The sequence below is a fragment of the Cavia porcellus genome, unplaced genomic scaffold (assembly GCF_034190915.1).
Source record: "Cavia porcellus strain 051 isolate PalLab524CR breed Dunkin Hartley unplaced genomic scaffold, mCavPor4.1 scaffold_6, whole genome shotgun sequence".
Taxonomy (NCBI): domain Eukaryota; kingdom Metazoa; phylum Chordata; class Mammalia; order Rodentia; family Caviidae; genus Cavia; species Cavia porcellus.
Window position 1 is genome coordinate 100069918 of NW_026947489.1, and position 23459 is coordinate 100093376.

Here is a 23459-nt window from a genome sequence, read left to right on the forward strand (position 1 = left end):
CCCAAGGAACTACGAGAGACGCCGAACTAAGTGGGGGAGCAAAGGCACCCTTGAACTTCACTGGGGGAGAGCATACAGGAGCCCCGGGCCTGGAGAAAGAGCTGTGTGGAGGAATGGTGTGGGAAACTTTTTTCTTGGGCCCAGTGCTGGGAGGATGGGTTTGTGAGGATTATTATAGTTCTGTTTCTCTGCTCTGATATCGCTAAGGGAGGGTCCTTTGTTGCCCTGAACCCAAATGACTACAGGCCCAGGCTGCATGTAGTATAATATTAAGGGAGTAAAAAGCCCTCCCTAGGAGAGAAGGGGAGGAAGGGAGACAGGTTGGTTGGGTGTGCACTTCTTCATCCCATTACTCTCCAAACGTGTAGGTAGAGGGATCAGAACCTAAGGAGATGGCATCTTCCGGTGCGTGCTTTGCTTTGTCAGGATGAATCCCCAGCTGGAGAAGTTACCCAGTGGCCTGAAACCAAATGTGGACATCGACAGTAATGATGCAGTGCCTGGGTCTCATCACTTTTCCTTTCCTGAAACTTTGGGCCATTCTCCAAGCACGACAGTTACATCATCGGAGAAACCTAAGACCACAAGGGTACAGTGAGCAGGGAGCAATCTGGACGCGAGGCAGCCTCCTTGGGGCAGACGGGCCAGAAACGGAACCTATCGTGCACATCCTCAAAGACACAGAAAGTTATTAGAAATATGAAGTAAAACAAGAAGCAGGAAAAGAAACAACTATAAATGAGGTATTAAATGTTTGTTTGCAATGACTATAGAATCATCCCAAAGATGCACGAACTGAACCTCATCATGTGGAACCATCTGACAACCCCAAAGTGGATGACATCTATGGATTAACACCCTTCTACTGTATTTTTAAAAACTGTCAATAGCATGACAGTCAATAAAGTCTAAAGAGACTAAAGAGACACAACAAGTAAATGGAGTGTGCTATCTGGAATTGAATTTTGGACCAGAATTTTTACTTTTTGTTACACGTGGCTATAATGTGATTCAAATTATGGCAAGTTTGAATGCAGGTATAGTAAATATAAAATATACACTGGATTTAGCACGAATCAGAGAATGCAAAGTAATAAATAGTCATCAATTTTTATACAATTAAACGTTGAAATGTAATTTTCATACATTGGCTTAAATAAAATAGCTTAAAATTAATCTCATTTTTTTTGCTTTTAAAATGTATTACCAAAACATTTAAAATGGCATGCATGGTTCACAGATGTGGCTTGTACTATTTTGATATTGTACCAGACTGCAGATTAGTGTCAGTAGTTTATCAGTGTTAATTTGAAGTGTACTGTAATCTTGTCAAAGAAGGTCCTCCTTAGGAAATTTACACCAAAGTAGCTAGGAGATAAGGAGCAGGTATAAGTCTACTATTTATTCTTGAAAGTTCACATCCACATCCACACCATGTATTCACAGGGAGAGATGCTAGAGCAAATGTATAAAACAGTAGGTGTAGAATTCCAGCAAAAGATAATCAGAAGATCGAGGTAGGAACCCTGCAACTTTTGTAGAAATTTACGTTATTTCAGAGTAAAAGATTACAATGAATTCTCCAATGCAGTTGAGGTAAACAGCATCGTAGTTGGGGAAAGCAGGGTGGGCAGCACTAATGAAAGATAAGTGACAGAGGGAGACAAAGTTAAAGATCACTCTCAAGAGAGAGCAGGAAAGCATGAAGAGCACATGAAATAGAACCTAGATGGCCTGCAGGAGATGCATATAGTGACGTCCAAGGAGGTGCAGATTGAAAGGGCAAAGGAGGGGAGGGAATACTTGACCAAAACGATTTTCCCAGAAGTAAGGGGCGAGTAAAGGCCTCACAGTGGGAGGGGATGCAAAGCAGAAAAAAATGAATCACCTTGGGACCAAGTGTCAAGTGAAACAAATCAGACACGTAAGCTTAACTATTACATGGGTTCTCTTACCTGGGAAACCCAAAGTACAGATAAAGAGCAAGATGAAAGCCAGGTGACAAGAGGCAGGGAGATAGATTGTTCTAAGGTGGGGAAGGGATCAAGAGATGGAAGGAAGGGGAGGAGGGAAGGGAAAGGAGATGTACAACGAGTAAGATGTGTGATGTACATGTACCCACTTCCCACAAAGAATGGAAATACTATGTACTGCAGACATTGACAACAAAAATAAATACATAAAAAATAAATCCATGCTCAGTCGCATTAATACAAAAACTAAGAATACGAAAACGTCAGAACCTGAAAAAAAGGAGGAAGGAAGGAAAGAAAATTGAAACACCAAGAGAAAAAATAGAGCCCTTGGAAAGAGACAAGTCTAACTGACATGGCCCTCCTCAAGTGCTGGCTATTAGAATGTAGTGCTTTATATTACAAAGGAAAATGTTTTTGAACTTGAGACTCATATTCAGCCATATGGCACCTAAATTTGAGAAAGCACTAAACATATTCTCAGGCATATAAAGCCTTAGGGAGTTTTGTCTTGCAAAAGATCTATTATGAAAATATTCCTTAAAAAGTACTTGGCTAAGAGAAATGCTAGCGGAATGGCTGGCCGCAACTTTAGTACAGTTTATGGCTATGTAAAAAAAGCAGACTGAAGAAAACGAAAGGAAGTTACCCATGACAATCAAGAAATAAAATCAGAAAGTAATCAATAGGAAGCGTGTGTTTGGGTAGAAGGTCATTCGAGACCAAAAGAATCTGAAAGCATTCAAAATTACCTTTTGTCCAGGGGAAGATTCTGATATTCCATGTTTATGAAGTCAACAGAGATAAATAAATCTAAGTATGTGTCTAATAGTAAAAGCAGGCATCATAAAAACAAAGAAATGAAGCAAGTAGCTTTTAAGTAAATAGACAAAAAGGGAATTTAGGGAACAGAAAGAAAAGAAAGTGTTAAGAAGGAAACAAAAGATCCCATAATCAGCAAATATAAAATAAGATGGTAGAAAAAATACAGTTTGACAGCAATGATAATAACTGTTGGGGTGAATAGAACAAAACAAAAAACAAAGCCAGAGGGTCCTTGCATGGACCAATGATGCTCATGCATCATGAACAGACTAACACATCCCTTAGCTCCTGAGGCAGAAGAAGCACAAGGCTTCCTAAAGTAAACACATCCTAGGTTCCTTCATAAAAAAGCCTCAGCAAATACAATAAAGCATAAATTATATGTAATATGCTCCCTTATCAAGCCAAAATAAAGAAGCAAAATGAAGAACAGAAACATAAATGAAAAATCTCTGATTACCAGGAAATTCAAAAAGAACTCTGCTAATCAATAAGGATGTCAAAAAGATACAGGGTCACAAAAGCACTCTATTAGAGGAACAATGCAAATGAGAACTGCATGGTAAAATCTCTGGAAGGGCTCAGAGCTTAACTAACAAGAAAGTTCATAGCCTTGAGTGCATTTACTATTAATAAAAACAACAGTAGAAAATCAGCACACCAAGTAAACAATATAAAAATTTACAAAGGAACAGAAGGACAATCCAAAAGAAAGAAGAGAATAGGACACATAAAAGCAGATGGCTATAAATTAGAAAAGGGGAAGCAATAGCTGTATTTTACCAGCTAACAAAACTTATTTGATAAAGCCAACCCAGGGCAGTTGAGTCAGAAAATGAGAATGAGCTGACTGTACTCTGTGCAAAGGACTACAAAGACAAATGCAATGGATGATTTTTTTCATTTTTATCGGTACCGGGGATCAAAACAATGGATGATTTTTAAGGAAGGAAATACAACACTAAAATGAACACAAAAGAGCTTTTATATAACAACTGATGAAGAAACTGTAAGAGAATTGGAGGTAAAGATTGCGGGGGGGGGGAGTACTGTTCGTGGATAATTCTCTGAAAGTATCCACTAACAATAGAAATGGTAACAACTAACTACTCCATATTCTTGAATCTAAAGTGAGAGAAACAGTAGATTTAAAAATCAGAAACAATGTACCATTTTAGTCTTGGATACAGATTACAGAATTTAGATAATTCTGGTAGATTAGCAGATTAAGGGGGAGGTGTGGTAAATTGGGCTCTGGGTCAGATGGATATAGGTTCAAAGCCTGGCCCCTCACAGATTTGCTCTACAAACTGGGCTTCTTTGCTAACCTTCCTGAGACTCAATTTCCTCTTCTGTTAATAGGGACCATGGTATTCATCTCATGTTAGGGCAGTAGTTATGGAGGAAAATGTGTGAGATAATTAATATGCCTTTCCCACAGTATATGGTATTGAAGTTAATTATGCATGTATATTAAAGAAAAATGCTTAAATTCATCACAGAATGGAACAATGCTCTAGAAAATGGAACGTTAGTAATTACAATCCTTCCCAACAGATTAGCTAATAACAATTACATGTTCACAACAATAGGTGTCAGAAAGGCATTAAAAAAATCCAACATCCATCTAAAAAATGAAAAGAAGGTATCTCTAAAATATTTCAAGTTAAGAGAACATTATACTTGACAGATACTAAAGGTATATAAAATAAGAAGCAAATAAGGCTATTTTCATCGCTTGATTTTCTTTTTTATTAGTACATATTTGCAATACATAATCATTAAATTCATCTACATTTTCACAGCAATAATTTAACATTGTACTTGAGATTCTTGTCAATGAACAAGAGGGAGATAACAGAAGTAACAGAGTAGTAATTTTTTTTTAAATGTTGCTTTTTGCAGACAAATTATGATTACCTATGTAATCTAAGGAATCTTGGGTAAAATTATTAGAGAAAAAGCACATATAAATACAATAAAAATGAGTATGATCCATAGCATGCTTATATACTAATTATACCTGGCAGAAATAATAATAAAAACTGGGAAATTTCATTCATAATTACATATATATATATATATATATATATATATATATTCATGAGTAAAGAGACTGGAAAGTTTTTTATGGGGGAAAGGAAACAATTTAGGAAAAATTAACATTTATTCAATTCTCAGTTTTTGCAGGGCTTGCAAAATTTTTTGGAGATGGGACCCAGAGTCTCCCTTATGCATGCTAGGCAAGGTTGCTACCCCTGTGCCACATCCCCAGCTCTGGAAATGCATCTATTTTTAAGGCTGGGAACATGCTTTGTTCAAACACACTCTCCATTGTTAGTCTGGAAACCGCCTACCTGACAGACAAGCACTGCAGGGTCTGCTCAGCACTGCTCGTTTGAACATCTGACATGAAATGAGAGCCAGGGCTCTGTAGAAAGCGGGAATTGGAAGACTCGGGCCTGGAACAGGGTTGATATCTGTGTGTAGGCCCAGAGCCAGAGAGAAGACAGACGCCCTTCTTCCCCTGAACATCTGAGGTGCTAGGAGGACAGTGCAGGAAGTAACATAGAGGGAGCAAGCGAGGAGATTGCGAGATGGTCAAAGATTGCAGGGTAGGAGCACACATATAATCTGCTACAAAATTCTATAGTGAGGCAAAATCCTCACAAATTCTACAGTAATAAGAGCACTTATTGTATTTGTTTACTTTGTATTTTATCAAGGCAACCCATGAGTCTTTACTTTTCTCTCATTGTTGAGAAAAAATACTTGATAGCTAAAGTTCATGGGGAATGTTTATTTAGCTCAGTTTGTAGAGTTTGCAGCCCATAATGCCTGCTCCCAAGGAGCCAAGGGGCTCATAGCAGAAGGACATTGCAGAGGAGAAACAGTTCATGGTGGCAGAAGACGGCAAAAGCAAGCAAGGGAAAGGGTAGACAAATCTCTTTCTGTGTCTTATATTGTATCCAGTCTACCAGGATTAGGGCTGTGCCAATTCAGCCAGGGGACTGATCTAGCGGTCATCCATCCTTAATCCCAGAACCCTTAATTCCAGCACTGCACCATGAATCATTCACACTTTCTGGATTCAGCCACATCCTAAAAAGCTCCATCTTAAACTACATGAGGGGAAGGTGGGGCATCTAGACACAAACCATAACACCATTAATATATAGAGTGCGAGAATCAAGTTTAGAAAATGCAGCAGTATGGGTAAGGGTACCAAAGGAAATGGACTGCTCAAATGGGGAAAAGAAGAGACAATTCCTAGGAACACAGCAGGTTTGCAGGAAGGCACAGCTTTCAGGAAATAGTGAGCACCCTTAAACCTGAAGGTCTCCCCACTACCTCAGAGGAGGGAGCAGTTTCAGGAACCAGGAGGGAGGTTAGCCAGAAGCTGTGACCTCTGGAAGAGGATTGCTCATCTGTAGCCTCCACAGGGAAGGAGAGGAGGAGCAGGGGGAAGATGATGTGATGTCACTTGCTTCTGTCTTGGTTTCCCACTGCTGTATCCTCCTGGAGGCCAGCAGGTGAGGAAGCCATGTAGTGGGATTCCTTCAGGTCACCTTCCCAAAGCAGGGTGTGAAAGGGGGGATCTGGGGGTTATTATGAAAATTATCCCAAAACTTCTAAATAAAATACCTTCAGGCACTAGAGAAATACAAAAACTCTCTTGGGGCTTAACCAAAGAGAGAATGAACTCCTAAGTTGCAAGCTTGGATTGTCTAGGGGTTGTCAGGGACTCTGGTTTCAGTGGTCACACAGGAAAGGAGACATGTGAATCCTCGTGAGCTGGAATCTGAGGTGCTATGCCCTTCAGACAGGTCCATTGGAATAGCAAGCTTTCAATGAAAAGATGAGCTGGAAAGAAACTCCTCCAATATATATGACAAGAGAGTCTCTCAAAGTCAGTCTGGGTTGAACAAACAGGTTTTCTTGGAGAATTCATAGCTACCAGCTGTGACACTGACATTGCTTGGTTGTCCTGTAGTTTTGTCATGGAGAGGTGAACACTACTTGTTCTTGATGCCTGTTTTCTTGTCTGCTTTTATGATTGTCTTAATCCTCATTATTCTAAAATTTCACTGGAATGTCTTTTGATGCCCTACACTGAGCCCCTGGCCTTGTCTGACCTGCGTTCCATACAGGAGTCGGCTGACAACCAGCACTGGCCCAGAGGCAGGCACTTAGGACTCAGTTTTTCTTGCTCTGTTAGAGCAGTTGCTGCTTTTATTTGCTTTCTGTCTCCCTCGGTTTTGGCAATATCTCTTGTTGGTGACGACCTTCCTTCCTGCCCTTGTTTCTTTGTGGCTTTGTATCTTCTTATTTATCTAGGTTACCTTTGTGGGATTTGGGGAATAACCAGAAATTAATGTGGGTGTGTGTTCGAACTGAGAAGATCTGATCATCAGCTTTCCTTCTCCACTGCCAGCCCCTGAGTGGGTGAAAGGCTGCCCGGCGGGGAGACCCTGACGGTCAGAATTACTCTGCATTGGAAGGAATTTCCCAGTGATGGAGAAGTAGTGGGATTGTTGTTTCTTGAAGGCATGTGCTGATTAGTTTTCTGCCAAGGGGTGCCCAGATTCATCACTTCTGGGTGTGTCAGTGAGGCTGCTCCTGGATGGGAACAGCATTGAATCAATGATGTGGATGCAGTTGATCCTCCTCCCCAGTGCTGCTGGGCCTCATCCAGTCAGCGTAGGGTCTGGAAGGGACAAAGCGGCAGAGGAAGGACGAGTGTGCCCCTCTGCTTCCTGCCTGCGTGAGCCGGGACACTGCTTGTCTCCTGCTCCTGGAATGGGTTAATGCCATCAGCTCCAGTTCTCAGGCCTTTGGTCCCAGACTAGGACACCACGGGCTGTCCCAGGTTGCAGCCTGCAGGTGGCGCTGTGCGGGACTTCTCAGTCTCCCTTCCCGGGTAAGCCAGTTCTTCACTGTAAATCTCCGTGTGTATGTGCCTGTCTCTCTCTTATGGTTCCATTTCTCCGGAAAGCCTTGCCTGCTATAGTATTTAATTTTGTTTCAAAGGCAGATAGGAAAAAAGAAGCCTAGAAGCCGTGTTGTCACTGTTTCAGGCACAGTGTTAAGGAAATGCCTGGTTTTATTCATAAATGAGAAGAAACTAAGCAAGCTAAATATTATAAAGCTAACAATTATTCCCAAGGTAATTTCTGGATTTAGTGCAATCCCACTTAAAATTCTGACAGGATCCTCCACAGAGCCTGATGACATAATTTAAAAACCAGTCGTAAAAATAGAAAGACAATAATATTGGAGAACATTTTAAAAGAAAGAGCACTTCCATATTCAAGACAGACACCTGGCTTGTCAGCTTTGATACGTCTTTCCCTTGCTCCTCCACATCCGATGATAGAATTTTCTGCTAAAAGAGATGAAATCTATCCATCCTCCCCACTCCCCCTCCCTCCCTCATGGTCCGGGCCACACCATCACCCACTATAGCGCTGCGATGTTCTCTGACCATCCTCCTCAGACCACTGGATCCATGAAATCTTGCTTCCGCAAGATCAGCGGCCACACACAACCCCATCCTTGTCTTTGCCTGAACTCTCCAGTAGCTTTGCATTGCTCATCTCCATCTATACTGCTCCTTATTCATTCTGTGACTGGGTTTTGCATTCATTCATTCATTCATTCATTCACTTACTCATTCATCAGTGTTCAGAACTTTCAATCTGCCAGATGAACAAAGCCCTAGGGAGGTAATGAGCAAAATCAGATTTGATTCATGACAATGCCCAACCAATTAAAAGGCAAAGGAGAATAAACATTTTAAGAAAAAAAATAAAGATTCAAGAGTGCTAGGCATTAAACCAATGCCAAATTTAAAATAATCATTAATTTTTATAACCATTAAATTGGACAAATCCAAACAAAAAGAATAGTTAAATTGAATGATGAGGAGACTGAGAGAGATAGATATACTTATTCATTACCAGTAACATGGTGAATCAATACAAATGTTTTCAGAAGAATCTGGCAAGCAATGTCAAGAGCCAAATAAGAGGCCCATTATCTTTTGAGCCAGCAGTCTTACTCTTGGGAAATTATTTGAAGGGAATAATTCCAAAGAATGGGGAAGAGGGGAAGAAGAATATACATTCAAAGCTTTTTATTTAATGTTGTGCTTTCAATGTTAGCTAAAGAGTTGACACTCAAATGATCAATAAAAGAATGAGTAAGTTGCTTAGAGTAGGCTGATATTGTAAATTATGACTATGAAAAAAATCAAGTAAAGAAAGCAGGATACAAGTGTTTGAATGTGATGGAACAATTGTATATGAATAGATATATAAAGAAATAAAAAATACTTTCCAAGAATAGAGCGGTGATTTTTCATGTGATTAGACATTTTTTTCTTTAGAAATAAGTGCCCCAATGGAAAAGATGGCTAAACATCATTGTGCAATTAACCTCGATTATGTAGAGAATATTTCCCAGTGTCCAAATTCATATTTTAGGTAATGTGCTATCAAATAAAAATGAGTGGCTCCTAGAAACATATATATTTTCATCAATATGTATTTGTTAAACATTTTTAACACTGATGGACATTATACAGCTTACATTGCCAGAGAGATGGTAAGGTCTGTAAGAGACGAAAGTATTTGTCAAAAACTCACGAGCTGTGTGAAAGCCACAGATCAGAGAGATTCAGCATCTGCTAGGATTCTCCTAATGGTGTGGCAGGTCTCCAGTCCTTGGTGCATCCTTACATGCTTGGTCACCTTGCTCCTGGGAAGGAGATGCCTGATGCTGGGAACCAGAGACTGACAGTGCCTAGAACAGACACTGTAGAGCTTATAGGCCTTAGGAACTCCATTCAGGCCCAGCAAATCCAGACCTTCTCCCCCTGGTTAGGATCTTTGTGGAGAAGGTCTTTATACAGTTCAGAAAGGTACAGAATTTGGTTCTTGCTGAGTTCATATTAGTGTAGCAGAACCGTATTAAAAGATGCTTTGTGTGTAAGGCGCTTAATTCTGCAAAGAACAGAAGATTGATGGCCTCATGACAGCCCCCAGAGGAAAGCAAAAGGGAACTGGGATCTAAGTTTTGATTTGGTTCAGACGCTTGCTGGTTCTGTGATCTGAGCCTATAATGTTTTTGTGCTGCAGGATATTTTTCACTTAGAAAATTAGAAGGTAAAACTTATATGATCCAGCCTTAAAATGAATTTCTGGAGCTACCCCACTGGGGATGTTTTTAAAAGATTTCACTCTTTCTGCACAGTCCACAGAGGAGAAATGCCAGGGGCCATTGGGGCCACTCTCCTGCCTGCACTCATGTCTGACCACACTTTGTCCCTCCTAGAGAGCGTGCTCTCACGTCCTATGGGGCGAATCCCCGAAACAGCATTTGGAATAAACCATTCTGCACCTGCTGCTGCGGGCCCTCCACGGGTGTCCAGTGTGAATTCTCAAGAACTGAGGGTCAGACACATTGGGCTGCTCTCTTACTGTATTATAGACATGCTCAAAGTGGGATAGACGGGTGCTGGGGGACTCTGAGACTCTCTTGGGGGTCCTGAGAGGTGAAGACTGTTTTCATAATACTAAGACATTATTTGCTTTTTGCAATATGTGGACATTCACATTGTCACTGAGTGCGGATCAAAGCGGTGGCCCTGAACTCCATCAGTCAATGTATTCTTCACTGCCGTGTATTCAAAGTAGACAACAAAAGAATGCCAGTTTCACTTAAGAATGTCCTTGATGTAATAATAAAAACAATTAATTTCCTTGAATCTGCACCTTTGAGTACACACTGTGTAATTCTTCTGTTATGACTAGTTGGGAAACATGCAAAAGCCTTTCTGCTGTGTGCTGAAGTATTCTGCCCTGGAGGAAGGCACTTAGGCAGTGCTTTAAGGTGCAAGCTGGACTAGCCACTTTTTACACCTCCAAATCACCACTTTTACTTGAAAGCACAAACAACACACAAATTATGATTATTCAGACTTGGGAATTCAGCAGGCTTTTTCTCAAAAACGAAGTAAGCCTGTCACTTTAAAATAACTGACAGTATTTGTTGCCAATGATAAAATTCAAGCAAAATTCCAAATCTTAGGAAACTTGTCTTCATCACTGTGAACTTGATGGATTTCCAGTGCTCAAACACTTTTCCGATGAGATTTGCATTCATATTAATGGATGTGATTTTTCATATTATTTAATGAACTGTCAGCATTTGGATGGTCTGTGTAACACTTTAAACCTGTATTTTCCAAATGACCAATGTATCTTGTTATAAAAGCATACATTTATAAAAGATCCATTCAAAGTGGAAGATAAGCAATGCATTTGAATGTAATAGAGTACAAATTCATTGACACGGTCTCAGTATTTCATATAATTAACTGTCTTACTTTTCTTATTGATGAGGCAAAACACCTGACTCCCAAAGTTAAAGGGGTAAGGTTTATTTAGCTCACATCTGGAAGAAGTTTCAGATTATGGAGTCAGCTGGCTCCAAGGCAGGGTGGCACAAGGCGGAAGGGCAATAGTTCATGGTGGTGGAAAATGGCAAAAGCAACAAAAAAGAACGGGGCTAGACTCTTTCTGTGCCTTATACTGCATCCAGTCTACTGGGCACAGGGTGTTGTCAATCCAATCATGGACTGATCCAACATCACCCACCCTTAATCCCAGCATTGCACTATGAATCAATTGTACACTCTGGATTCAGCCACCTCTGAAAAAATCCTATGATTTTTAGGGACACAAGCCATAACATTAACCTTTTAAAATTACCATTTGTAGAGTTTGTAATTTGCAGTAGTAACAAAAGATGATTGTCTGTAATTATCTAGGAAGGTGGTTAAAATACTCTGCCTTTTTCCATGTGAAACAATTTTTTTCATATACATCAACCCAAAATATATCACGATAGGCTGAATGCAGAAACAAAGGTGGATGAGAATTGAAGTATCTTTTATTAAGTCAGATAGTAAAAAGCTTTGCAAAAATGCAAAATGATGGCATTGTTTCACTAAATTTCTTTTAAACAATATCGTTTTCATAAAATGTTATTTATGTTAACATGTAAGTTTGTTTTATTAAACATAAATTTATTATTGCTGTATGTTAAAAATTAATGAATGGTATTTTAAAATTTATTTAGCAATATCAACACATATAAACAAAAGTATGTTGAAGTTCTCAGTGACTTTTGAAGTATGTAGAAAGATCTGGTGGTTAAACACTTGAGAACCCTTTTCCTAAGATCTCTGTAAAGAAAGAGGCATTTGGATGATGAACCCACATAAGAGAGGGATGCTTACATTTGTCAGTTTGTACTGTAAGGTTCTCTGAACATGGCAACGAGGGTTGCTTATCAATACAGAATCTTTCCTGAAGTAGCAAGGGAAAGGCATCTATGACTTACAACTGCCAAAAATCACTAGTGAGAGTGTCAAATCTCACCAAACTCATTAGACCTTCTCTGTACCCTTCTGCATGGCTCCAGCCCATTGAGACTTCAAGTTCACCCCTTTTGCTCCAAGGAAGGTCCAGCCCACACCTCCTGCTCAGTACTGTCCATCATGACCAGGTGTAGGCTGGATATCTGCCACCAAGGTCATAACAAGTGCTACTCTGAGCTAGACAATCAGGACCTAGTACTCGGGAAGCATTGAGGAATTAAGAACCAAAGAACGCATGGCGTGGCTTTTGGGCCAGAGGGTGTTGTATTCTGGTGGGGAGAAAAACGCCTGAAGAAATAATTATGGTATGATTTGATAGATGCAGCTCTGTACATAGTTATCACATTTCCCTAACTGAAAATTAGGACAAATCTGACAAAAAGTGTGTCATAGTATCCGACAGTGGGGTTTACCCTGAGGAAACTGGAACACATGCCTGCTACATTTATTAAGAGACTCCAACAGCGCCACAGAAATCTTGTATAGATTTGTACTTAATTTACCCCAAACACACAGAAACATTTTTTTAAACCTCCCCCTTCCTAAATTCTGGGAAATGACAATGGCAGAATAAAAAAGGGCCAAAAAAGCTCCTTAGGCTCACAAAAGATGAGTGATGGCCCCAACATTTTATTTTCCCTGTATTAGTTTTCCCCTGTGATGGGACAACTGCAGGAAATTTTTTCCAATATCCTTGTTCCCAGTGGTTTCTCTCCCAGAAAGGGTCCACGTTTGTTCATGCAGGTCTCCCACATTGGCTGAGGCAGAGCAGGCCGAGTCTCAGGGTCAGTGGAATTAATCAGAGCGGCTTCTATGATCACATGCCTTGGTTATATGTGAATGACATTAAACAATAGGGCTTTGGCTCTGCCAAGAGATGTTGGTGTCTCCTGTGGGTGGGCTGTTTAGGAACCAGGGAGGTTCTGGTGGGGCCCGGGTCTGAAACCTACCCATGTGTCTCCTTCCTTTGGGGCCTGGCCCAGATTCCCTTTTTTTTTGGTCTTTCTCCCATTCATACTATTCTTTTCCAGCTGTGGTAACTTTAGAGTGAAATGCACAAGAACAAAACAGACAACAAACAGAGACAGCAACACGCTCAGTGCCACACACAGGCATCATGCCACCCACGGCTACAGAGAACAGGCGACCCTGGGTCTCAAAGGCAAAACTAAAGGCAAGACAAGCAACCTGAAAAACCCATCTTTGAGTCTAGGAATCATTAATTCCACTTGATTTTGGGCAAACCATGACCTCTCTCTGATCCTTGGTGAATTTCAGAGAAGCAGGTTATTTTGAGCATGATATCATCTACCATGTAAAACTGCTTGGTACATGGTTAAATCTACTATTCATGGTTATAATTTTTAAACCTGTTCTTGTAATTATTTGATTAGTGTCTGCTACAACTTTTGTTTGTTCACTGTTCCATCTCTAGAGCGCAGGACAGTGCTTGTCATGTGGTAGGTGTTCGTTGAGTTAAGTGTCTAATAAAAAAGGAGTTGGGAGGGTTTTGGTTAGAGATCCACCCCAAAACAGCAAGCCGGGGTCTCTTGACAGCTTTCACAGATTTGTATTGTCTACTAAGAGCAAGGTGTCACCAAGGAATTGGAAGGTGGCATCTAGAATCAGTAGGGAAAGTGGGTACCAACTGATTACTGACACTGACAAAGGCTGAAGATGCTAAGTAGTTCTTGATTTGGTCTGAGGTGTCAAGGTCAAGGTTTTTCTTTCTTTCTTTCTTTCTTTTTTTTGGTATTGGGGATTGAACTTGTGAACCTGTGCTTACCAGACAGGCACTTATGCTGCTGAGCTATATCCTTGGCCCAAGGTCAAGGTTTTTTTTCCCAGCTATTTTCAGTACAAATCAGCGTGTTGTATAATTATAGAGTTATTTCAGGAGAACTGAGGTTACCACATGCTTTGACCTGATGATAAGTAGCATGACTTCAGGAATATTTTTTACAATCCACAGATAAGAAAACACATTGAACAATGCTATGCAAAGAAGCTAAAAGCACACCACTTTTGTGTCTGGCTCCATAAATTTACTTAATGGAATGCAAGTTTCATGAATCAGTGGATAATAGCACGCTCAGCTGACAGATAGCAGCTTGGGTATCCCACAAGTAGACAGAACTTCAACGTGCTTTTTCCCGCAGACTGTAAAATAGCGTCTCTACTCACGAGGATAATCCTTCGGATGTGTCTTCTCTGACCAGTTCCCATAAAACGTGAGTCTGTACTTGGCAGTTCCACAGGCGCAGCAGTCTAAGATTGGTTTGTCAGTCACGCCGTCAAATGTGGGGTCTGAAATAGGAAAGACACTGTCAAGGAGAAAAGAGGGTTCTTGTGTCAGGCAGAGCCATGTTGGTTTGCCTTAGTCTTAACTCCTAGAGGAAACAAAAATGAAGCAGTTTTCACTGATTAATAAGACTCAGAGCCCGTACCTGGATTAGATTGTGTTTTCCTTTAAGTATGGAAACTATAGTTTTGTAAACAAAACATAAAAGAAGTATGGGTTTTCCTCCACTAATTTGGGGATCTCTATCAGAACAATAGAAAAAAACCCTTCAGATTGGAGAGATCTTGGGAAAGGAGGTGTAAAATTTACTCAGTGAACCTTTCTGGATCCTGGTCTCCTTCCTCACCCCTCTCACAACAGAATTTCTAGACCATATTTTAAGAGGGATGCACAAGTTTTTTTTCCCAAGAAACATTCTTTGGGGCTAAAATGCCAGGCCGGAGGAAGCAGCTTTGAAGAACAGTGAGAACAAGGAGAAAGACATGAAGAACTGCTAAAAAAAACTATTTTAAAATGCTTACATAGTCACATCACTTATCACGATCTCAGAGCCTTTCCTGGGAGGGATGGGGGTTGGAAATGTGTTTATAAGTTCAAGCAGCCAGGAAAAATGTAAGATTCCCTCTCCATCCCCATTTCTAGCTGTGAACACCGGATAAGTGGGGGAACGAGAGACTGCATGAATAAACTCGGTATTTCTGACTGCCAACCCCACAGCCTTAACTGGACCTCCTGGCTTTTTGTCTGTCCTGCTTCCCGCAAGATGAAAAAAATGACTCCGATGCAACGGACTGCAACTGCTTTTCCTTTAGCTCCTCTAGCAGTATTAACATAAATCTTTTTTCTGCAAGTTGGACATTTATTCTTAAATTCGATAGAGAGGGTGGCAACAAAGAGTACAAAAATCATTTTGAATGTCAGGAAAAATATTTTGCAAGTCTTTCTTTCAGAATTCCCTGGTTCTCTAGGCTTCAACATGCAAAATCAGTGATCTGCTGAAATGAACCCGGGTTCTAGGATGGGGATAAAAGTCTGATGCACTGGAATGATAACTACAATGTATTTAGGCCTTGTTTGTGCTCCTGCCTTTCCACATCCATTAGTAAATCCTTGGGTTGAGAGGAACTCGCTCTATGAGTGCTCCATGGGATGAGCAAGCATTTCTAATAAATCTTAACTTGATAATTGAGCAACGTCTTGCAGGACAAGTAACACGATGCTGAATGCCACATGATCATAAATGTAATTGGCTTCCTTGTTAAAGACGTGTGCAAAGGAAAAGATTCCACTCGGCCACTAGACAGCTGTCATTCTGATAGATGGTGAAAGTTTTCCCATCAAGTCAATAATCCTCTCTCTCGTCCTCCTCACTCCAGTCACAAAGGTTTTTCAAAGGTAAGTGCAGGTTAATTCATTTTTCTTTATATTTTCTTTATTGTTTTGTATTATAATACAGTATTTGCATATGAATATTTTTGGGTTGTGGAACAAATAATCTGAATTCCCATTATTTCTTATGGGGAAATTTGCTTTGATATACAAATGCTTTGGATTATGAGCATAGCACGCTACCTGGATGAATTATGCTTCCAAGCCAAGGTTGGACTCCATCCCCAGAGGTAAGAACTTTGGTCCTCTTTATTTTACACAGCAGTGAACTGAGGCAGGTAACTTGCTCAGGGTCACAGAGTTGGCGAGCTGTGCAGGCAGAACTGGGGAGCAGATCTTTTTGGGTCCAGAGCCCTTGCTCTTAATCTCTGCTTTATACTATTCCAGGAAAGACCAACTCTGGGTAGGTCTGCACTAACCACAAGGAGGGAAAGACTGTTTTCTCTTGTGATTTTTGACTCACTTTTGCCTTTTCCAAATGAAGAATGGTGGATTTAAAAAAATTACTTCCCTATAGAGTCCCAGGATTTTGAAACAGTCCCAAAGAAGAGGTTCAACCACCCAAAGTAGAAATCACTGTCTGACTACTTTCTGAACACTTGGAAGAGGCCAGAGAACCACTGCGTATGCAGGAAGCCAGGATCTGAGTCCTGTATGAGCCACTTTAATCTATGGCCAACTGTGTTGTGAAAAGCCTCATTTAATTTTGAAAAAATGATTTGGAACTAAGAGATACCTGCTGGGGTTTCCATTGTAACTATCAGCACCTGTTAAATGAGATAGCAACAATCTCTAGGATACCCCCCCCCCAAAGCCAATTGGTGGCTTTACCTTATCAAAAAAGGCTTCCAGATTGAGGTGGTAAAGTTAAAGTTATTTTCAAGGATTTAAAGAAATGTACTATGATAAACGTCTTGGGATTCCAAAGGAAAGTAAGCTTCGGCCCCCAAAATAAATTTCTAGGTTTGGAAATAACAATGATTTCCCGCCGAGGAAAACCGACTGGTAAGGAAGTGGGGTGATGAGGAGCCGGCTCCCCACAGCAGCAGTGAGCTGCCAGATGCAGGCGACCCCAGGCCTGGGCCCAGGCTCCTTTTCAACTCTGCCTTGTTCTTCCATTTTTCTTCCTTTTCTCATTAACCCTGTTCTGCTCGCCTTCCATCATCTGTCCTCCTCTTTGTCTCTCTCCTTGTTTACAACACAGTATTCAATGGTAGGCATGCATGTATTTATTAGGGTCACCCTCTTCACTATTTTGTGTTTTTAATTCTAAGTAGCTTAACATTGATACTGCTTTAAAAAGCAGTGACTGTTATTCATGCTCTTAATCTTCCCCTATGGATTAATGATTTATTTGGAGGGAAAATAATAAATGCAAGTTTAACTGATTAACTCCAGTACCAAAAAATAAATAATAAGATAAATAAAGACTAACAAATTCTAGGGTTACTATATGTTAATGATGCAATCTTTTTAAAGCCAGTTTTTCTTAAAAGGTCTACTTTATGTAACACACCCTCAATAACTAGATTTTGCCTGGTAAATAAAGGGTTTTTATATTTGAAGTTGACTTTTTTTTTTAAAGTTGTATCCTTTTTATTTTTATTTTTTTGGTACTGGGGATCAAACTCACGACCTTGTGCTTGCCAGGCAGGTGCTTATGCCGCTGAACTAAATCCTTGGCCCTTGAAGTTGACTTTGAAAAGCCTATGAATGAGGAGTCCTCAAAGTTTATAAACTCTCAGGCGGCTAATAGCATAGTTTTTGGTTATAGCATCCAGAATTAGAGCACCTTGTATTGTCTACTTTTAAAGTATCCCAGAGTTTTAAACTTTAAGCGTAAAGAGTGACATTTTGTCTTATATTAATTAGAGTTTCATTTCCTAGTTGTTGATATACATGTGCTACGTGTTTTGTGAGAAATGGTTACCATTACCCTCCAAGTCAGTTCTATGAATAACCATTTACCAATTGCTATGCTACTGATGAGGTTTCTTAAAGAAAACATTCTGTGCTGTTATGATTCACTGTCATCTTGCTGCTTGACAAACTGGACTGTAAGGAATTAGCATTGTGCATATTACTAGTGCCCTTGTATAACAGGATGTAAAGTTAAAGATGAGGAATGTGGGCAAAAGATCATTCAGTGTCTTTTAACGCTGATCAGGACTATATTGAAAGCTTCTGTGGTTTGTGTGTTTTAACTCCCACTTTAAAATGCATGCGATTAAATGAAAGATATAATGCAAGAAACTGAAATAGGAGACAGAGTTTAGAAAACAGTGGCTTTGGTAGAAAGGCAGTGGTTCAGGGCACTGACTTCAAGGATCAAACCCTGGCAGGTGATGCTGGGAGAGCTATGCTAAACTACTGGTGTTGGGGAATGGTGGCATTTTCCTCTAATCCTGGCACTTTGGGAGGCAGAGGCAGGCGAATCACAAGTTTGAGCTCAGCCTGGGCAACTTAGTGATTTAATGAAATCCTGCCTGAAAATAAAAAATAGAAATAGCTAGGTGATAATTCAATGCAAAGGCCTTGGCTTCAATTTCCAGTACCAAGAAATCAAAGCAAAGCAACACCAAACCAAGCCTCTGTCTCATGCTCCTCATTTATAAGCAGAGGTGATTTAATAATCTTCACTATAAAGTCATAATTAATGCATATGAAGTACTTAGAATAGTGCCTGGTATGTAGTAAGGACTCACAAATTATTAGCTTTTATTTTTATTTTCCCAGAAGACTTTTATCAACTTTTCTTAGTAGCTTATGATTTGCCAGTCAGAGGATTATTTCTTCTCAAAAGATGGATTGCTTTAAATGCAAATAAAACGTCTGCAAAAATGAATAGAAATGAGATAGTTAAGCTGTGTAATTATAGAACATCTTCTATTTTTATTTAGTCATCTAATGATTTTTAAAGACCTTCAGAATTTTAAGGTCTTTTTCTTTTAATGCAGTAGACTAATGAAAAGCTTTTGCATATAGACAGCAATAGCGGATACTTATATAGATTGCATTTACTGTGTATGAGGCAGTGACTGTTTTGCATGTGTTAAGTCCCATAGCTGGGGAAGGGGGCAAAGACAGATTCAGACCCAGGCCTGTTCCAAATCTAGGCGCCTGCTGGAATCTCCTCAGTCTACTTGGTCTCCATGAGCTTTGTTAGAACGCCTGCAACCCAAGAAGATTGGGTCAAGGAGCTTGCAAATCTAAGGCCAAGCCCTGGAACATGATATAATCCCAAGGTCACTGTCCCCCAGCGCCCCAATGCCCTGTTGGTCTCTCCTGGAGAAAACTCCCCATGTCATCCTGATGCTACACATATTTCTGCAGGCAATTTTCCCACAGAATCATAGACTTTTTTTTTAAAGGTACACAATTGTGCATGCCTTAATTAAGTCCTGTGAATTATTCCAAGGAACCTCTCCAGAATAATCACTGTTTCACAAAAATAAGAAGACACCAATATAAGGTACATTATCTCCTACCCAGGGAATCGGGCTGAGTAATTAGAGCTTAAGGCAGATCCAATTATCCACAGCACACAGCCAGATTAAGACTGGGAGCTACAAGAGGAAGCACTATGCAGAGGGGCTCAGAAAGCTGATCGCCTTCACTCCCGCAGCGAGAGGCTCAACTCAGCGAGCCCTCTTCCAACCATCTGCCCTTCTCCACTTCAAGTCTTACCTTGTTCACAAAGTTTCTTGGTCAGAGAGCCCTCATCTTGAAAATAAATAATGCGTTTCTGTACGATGCTGGCTCTGTGGGGAAAGAAGAGAGCACAGAGGTAAGGTGGGTAGGTGTGTGTGTGGGCTCCGGTAGGCACACTACAGTCTTTGCTTGGCCATTTTGGCTGTGCAGCTCGGGGTGACTGGATCCAGCTTTCTGTGCTCATCAGAGCATTGGCACATGATGACAATGAGAACTTTATGGAAATGTATGTTAAGAGCCCAGTAGGTGCCTAGAAACCACCTAATATTAATTCCAAAGTTGTTGTTGTATGTGTGTTTTGGTTTGTTTGTTTTGAGACAGAGTCTTGCTACATAGTACAGGTTGGCCTTGAATTCACTACATAGCCCAGACTGTCCTTGAACTCACCGTGATCTGATCCTCCTGCCTCAGTCTCTTGAGTGCTAGAATTACAGGCATGCACTACCATGCCTGGCTCCTAAATTGTTGCTGATAATATTACTTTCAAAGTAAGAAAGTGAATGAACAGCACTTCCTATGCCTTTTCTCAATGGTTCCTTTTACTCTTCATATTAAACTATTGATGCCATTTATAGATCAACCAAATTCAAATTATAGAAGCATGTCAAGTCTTCTTCCTGAAGGGAAACAAGGGAATTTAAAAATATATTTTGATTTGTTCTGAAAATGTCATTTTATATCTTTCCTGAAAGTCTAGACAAGACTGTCTCCTACATTCTGAACAAAGACAACTTCAGCTGTGATAACTCTCTCTCTCTCTCTCTCTCTCTCTCAAACAAGTCAAACATAGGCTCTTAGAATTTGGGAAGCACATTTTGAAGTTGAAAAAAGTGACTTACTTGTGGTCAGCACATATTTTCTCTTTAATCTGGGAGTGCACAGACACGCTGCTTTTCCTTTAACTCTCTCTGTTTATTTCTGCTGGCTTTGAAGAGGTTGAATCCTGAAACCCAGTGTTCCAGTAATTTGAAAGTCTACAACACTTAAAATTGAGATAGTGCCAATGAATCTTGGGCCATTTCTATTGATTTTCTCCAGCAAAGCTACTCAATCAAAAGGTAATTTTCCCTGCGATTTGCCCTATTTAACAGATAAAGGCATCCCTTGACTCCATTACGGCTGACCACACTGAATAAGTGCTAGAGTCACAGGATCTGCCCAGAGTCAGAGGAGCCCAGATCCAGGAGCGAGGCCATGTGTGCAGAATCTGTGGAGAACAGAGGCAATTTTCCTGATGGTCTGGACCAAGGCCAAAATGACTTTCCAAAGAAACGTCTACACTACACCCAGCCTTGTGGGGGAAGGGAGGGATATAATTCAGAGCAGCCTACAGATGTCTTTTATAGTCTTTCCCCACCCAAGAGAGACAAGATGTTGAAATAACTGAATGAAATATGCTTCCTCCCTACACAATGCTACTTTGATCATTTATCCATTCTGTTGATCACTTAAATGGGAAAGTTTCCTCAGGCCAAGGCTATAACACTCAACCTACCCCAAAGCCGAGGAACAAAGCCTTTTATTAGAATATCTACCATCTCCAACTGTGCTTTTCAAGATGTCCCAAACTGGAGGGCCCCCCATGGAGCACCAAGGAATAGGCCTGAGGGAAGACCCCCAGACCCCACACGCAATCCATGGCTCCGCCCATGTTTCAGTGACATTGGTGGCAGCTCCCTCCCCCATTTGTCTTCCTGTAGTATTTATCGGTATAAAAATCATTGCTGGGGACCGTTTAGTGGTTGGCACTGAGGAACATTCCAGAGACACTGTCATGAGCAAGACAGATGGGACTGCCCTTCCCATTCTCAAAGTTTACAGCACAGTAGGGGAAACATCAAAAGATCAAACCCCCGACTAATGATTTAACCCAACCATGATGAAGCAGAGCAATGGGGAGAGGTACAGAGTTCAGGAGAACACAGTGGAGGGGACCAGACCAAAAAGGGAAAGACTTCTCTGAGAAAGGACAGCTGAGTCAGGGTTTGACAGAGTACAGAGTTAACTAGCAAGTGGGCAGGAAAAGAAGAGGCCACAGTGTCCTTTGTGAGATCCTTGTAGTTGGGAGGGACATAGCCTCACTGGAGGACACACAGTGCAGGCCAAGGAGGTAACATGAGATGAGCTAGGATAGCTGGCAGGCCAGCACCCAGAGCTCCCAGAAACCAGTGTTTTACTCCAAGTTCAATGCATTATTTCTGAAGACCATCTCCAAAGAACTGAATGTGTCAAATTTACTCTTTCAAAAAAAGAGCACTTGGGTCATAAAGTCAAAAGGAGTTGGTGTCTGACTGCAGTGTACCGAGGCCCCATGCAGGTCAAAATTTGTTTCAAAAGATTCTCTTGGTTAAAAAGTTTGAAAGCCACTGGTCTACACATAAACATGGCACCTGATGTATTTTTAAAAATCATTTTCCTGAAACATTTTCCTGAAACCCCCATCTTCGTTTGCTGCCATGTCATGGCAAATTCTCTGAATTCCAGACTCCTGGTGTTCATCCTCCTCCTTTGAAGAGCTCTTTCTTCTACCAGGTGAGGACCTGGCTAATTTTTCCCCAGAATCATCCTAGCCACACTGCTGAATCTGATGAATACTCTGCATTTTCTCCTTCTTACTATGAATGGGAAGATAAGGGCAAAAATGTATGACTTAAAAGTCTGATCATTGTAAGTAACTATACACTAACTTTTGAAAAAATGTAATTGTAAAAATTTGGGGGAGATGAAAAACATGTATTTCCTATGAAATGTCTCAATTCCCTTGCCACTTGAGTTTCTACAAACATTTAGGATAAAATCTAAGGCAGCCCACTCCTCCTTTTTAATAATTATCAGTTCTGAGACTTGATTACATATAAATTTGCACTGAAATATTTAAGTTTTATCCCAAGTGTGTATGTGGTTTTTGTGTGTATATATTGGTATATATATATACACACACACACACACACACACACACATATATATATGCATGAGAGAGAGAGAGAACACAAGCACAAGAGAAAGCAACAGAGAGCTCATATCCTTCATCCAAAATGCTTAGGCTGGATATCTTTTTAAATTCAAAACTTTCTAGCTGTTAGATAGTTAAGATTGCCACTACACCTCTAATCAAACAAAGCAATATTTTGTGGTAATTTTTAGATTGTTTCACATTAAGAAGATAAATAAAACTATAAGCAACTTCACAGAAGCCTAGGTGAGCTTTGGAAAAAGTATTAAAGTGCTCTTTGGATGAGATTTTGGAGCTATTTTACCATTATTTTATAAGCAAGGATGATAGAGATCAAGGCAAGCTCAGTAACTTGCCTTACTTTTGAAGTTCTTGGTATCTCCAGCCAAAGTCCGTGATCTCTTTCATTCTCAGAGTGGCTGGAAACATTAAGATGATTATTTATGTAAAGTACAATCTCTCTGTGAGGTAAAAATTATGAAATATTATCTCAGTTGACTTTCCTTGGGGCCATTTCAACATCTCTGCAGAGAGCTGAGACCACGGAGGGTCTTGCCAGGGTCTGACTCATGATCACATGACATGTCCAGTGCAAAGGCTAGGTTGCCCAGCCCTCTGCATCTGCCTTATGCCTTTTGGGTTTCAAACCGTCTGAGGATCAAGTAAGGACACATATCTTGTTCTCATGTGGCTGCCATGATCCAGCCTCCTTTCTGTCCAGTCCCTTTGGCGATGGCATTCTAGGCCCTGCTCTGTATCATCCCCATTAGGGCCTGGGTCTCTAAGTGACCAGACTTCTTTGTCACTCTTCATGGCTCCCCAACACACTCACACATCTGCACACACACTCATGCAGTGAAG

General features: G+C 40.6%; 1 protein-coding gene across 1 annotated transcript in view; it reads right to left on the bottom strand.

Moving 5' to 3' along the window:
* Spon1 (spondin 1) overlaps nucleotides 1-23459 on the bottom strand; it is a 273648-nt gene that overhangs the window by 141727 nt on the left and 108462 nt on the right. The window contains exons 4-5 of the mRNA XM_003465713.5: nucleotides 19622-19695; nucleotides 14428-14550 (exon numbers count right to left, since the gene is read on the bottom strand). Coding sequence (XP_003465761.1) covers nucleotides 14428-14550; nucleotides 19622-19695 — 197 coding nt within the window. The remainder of the gene's footprint in view (nucleotides 1-14427; nucleotides 14551-19621; nucleotides 19696-23459) is intronic.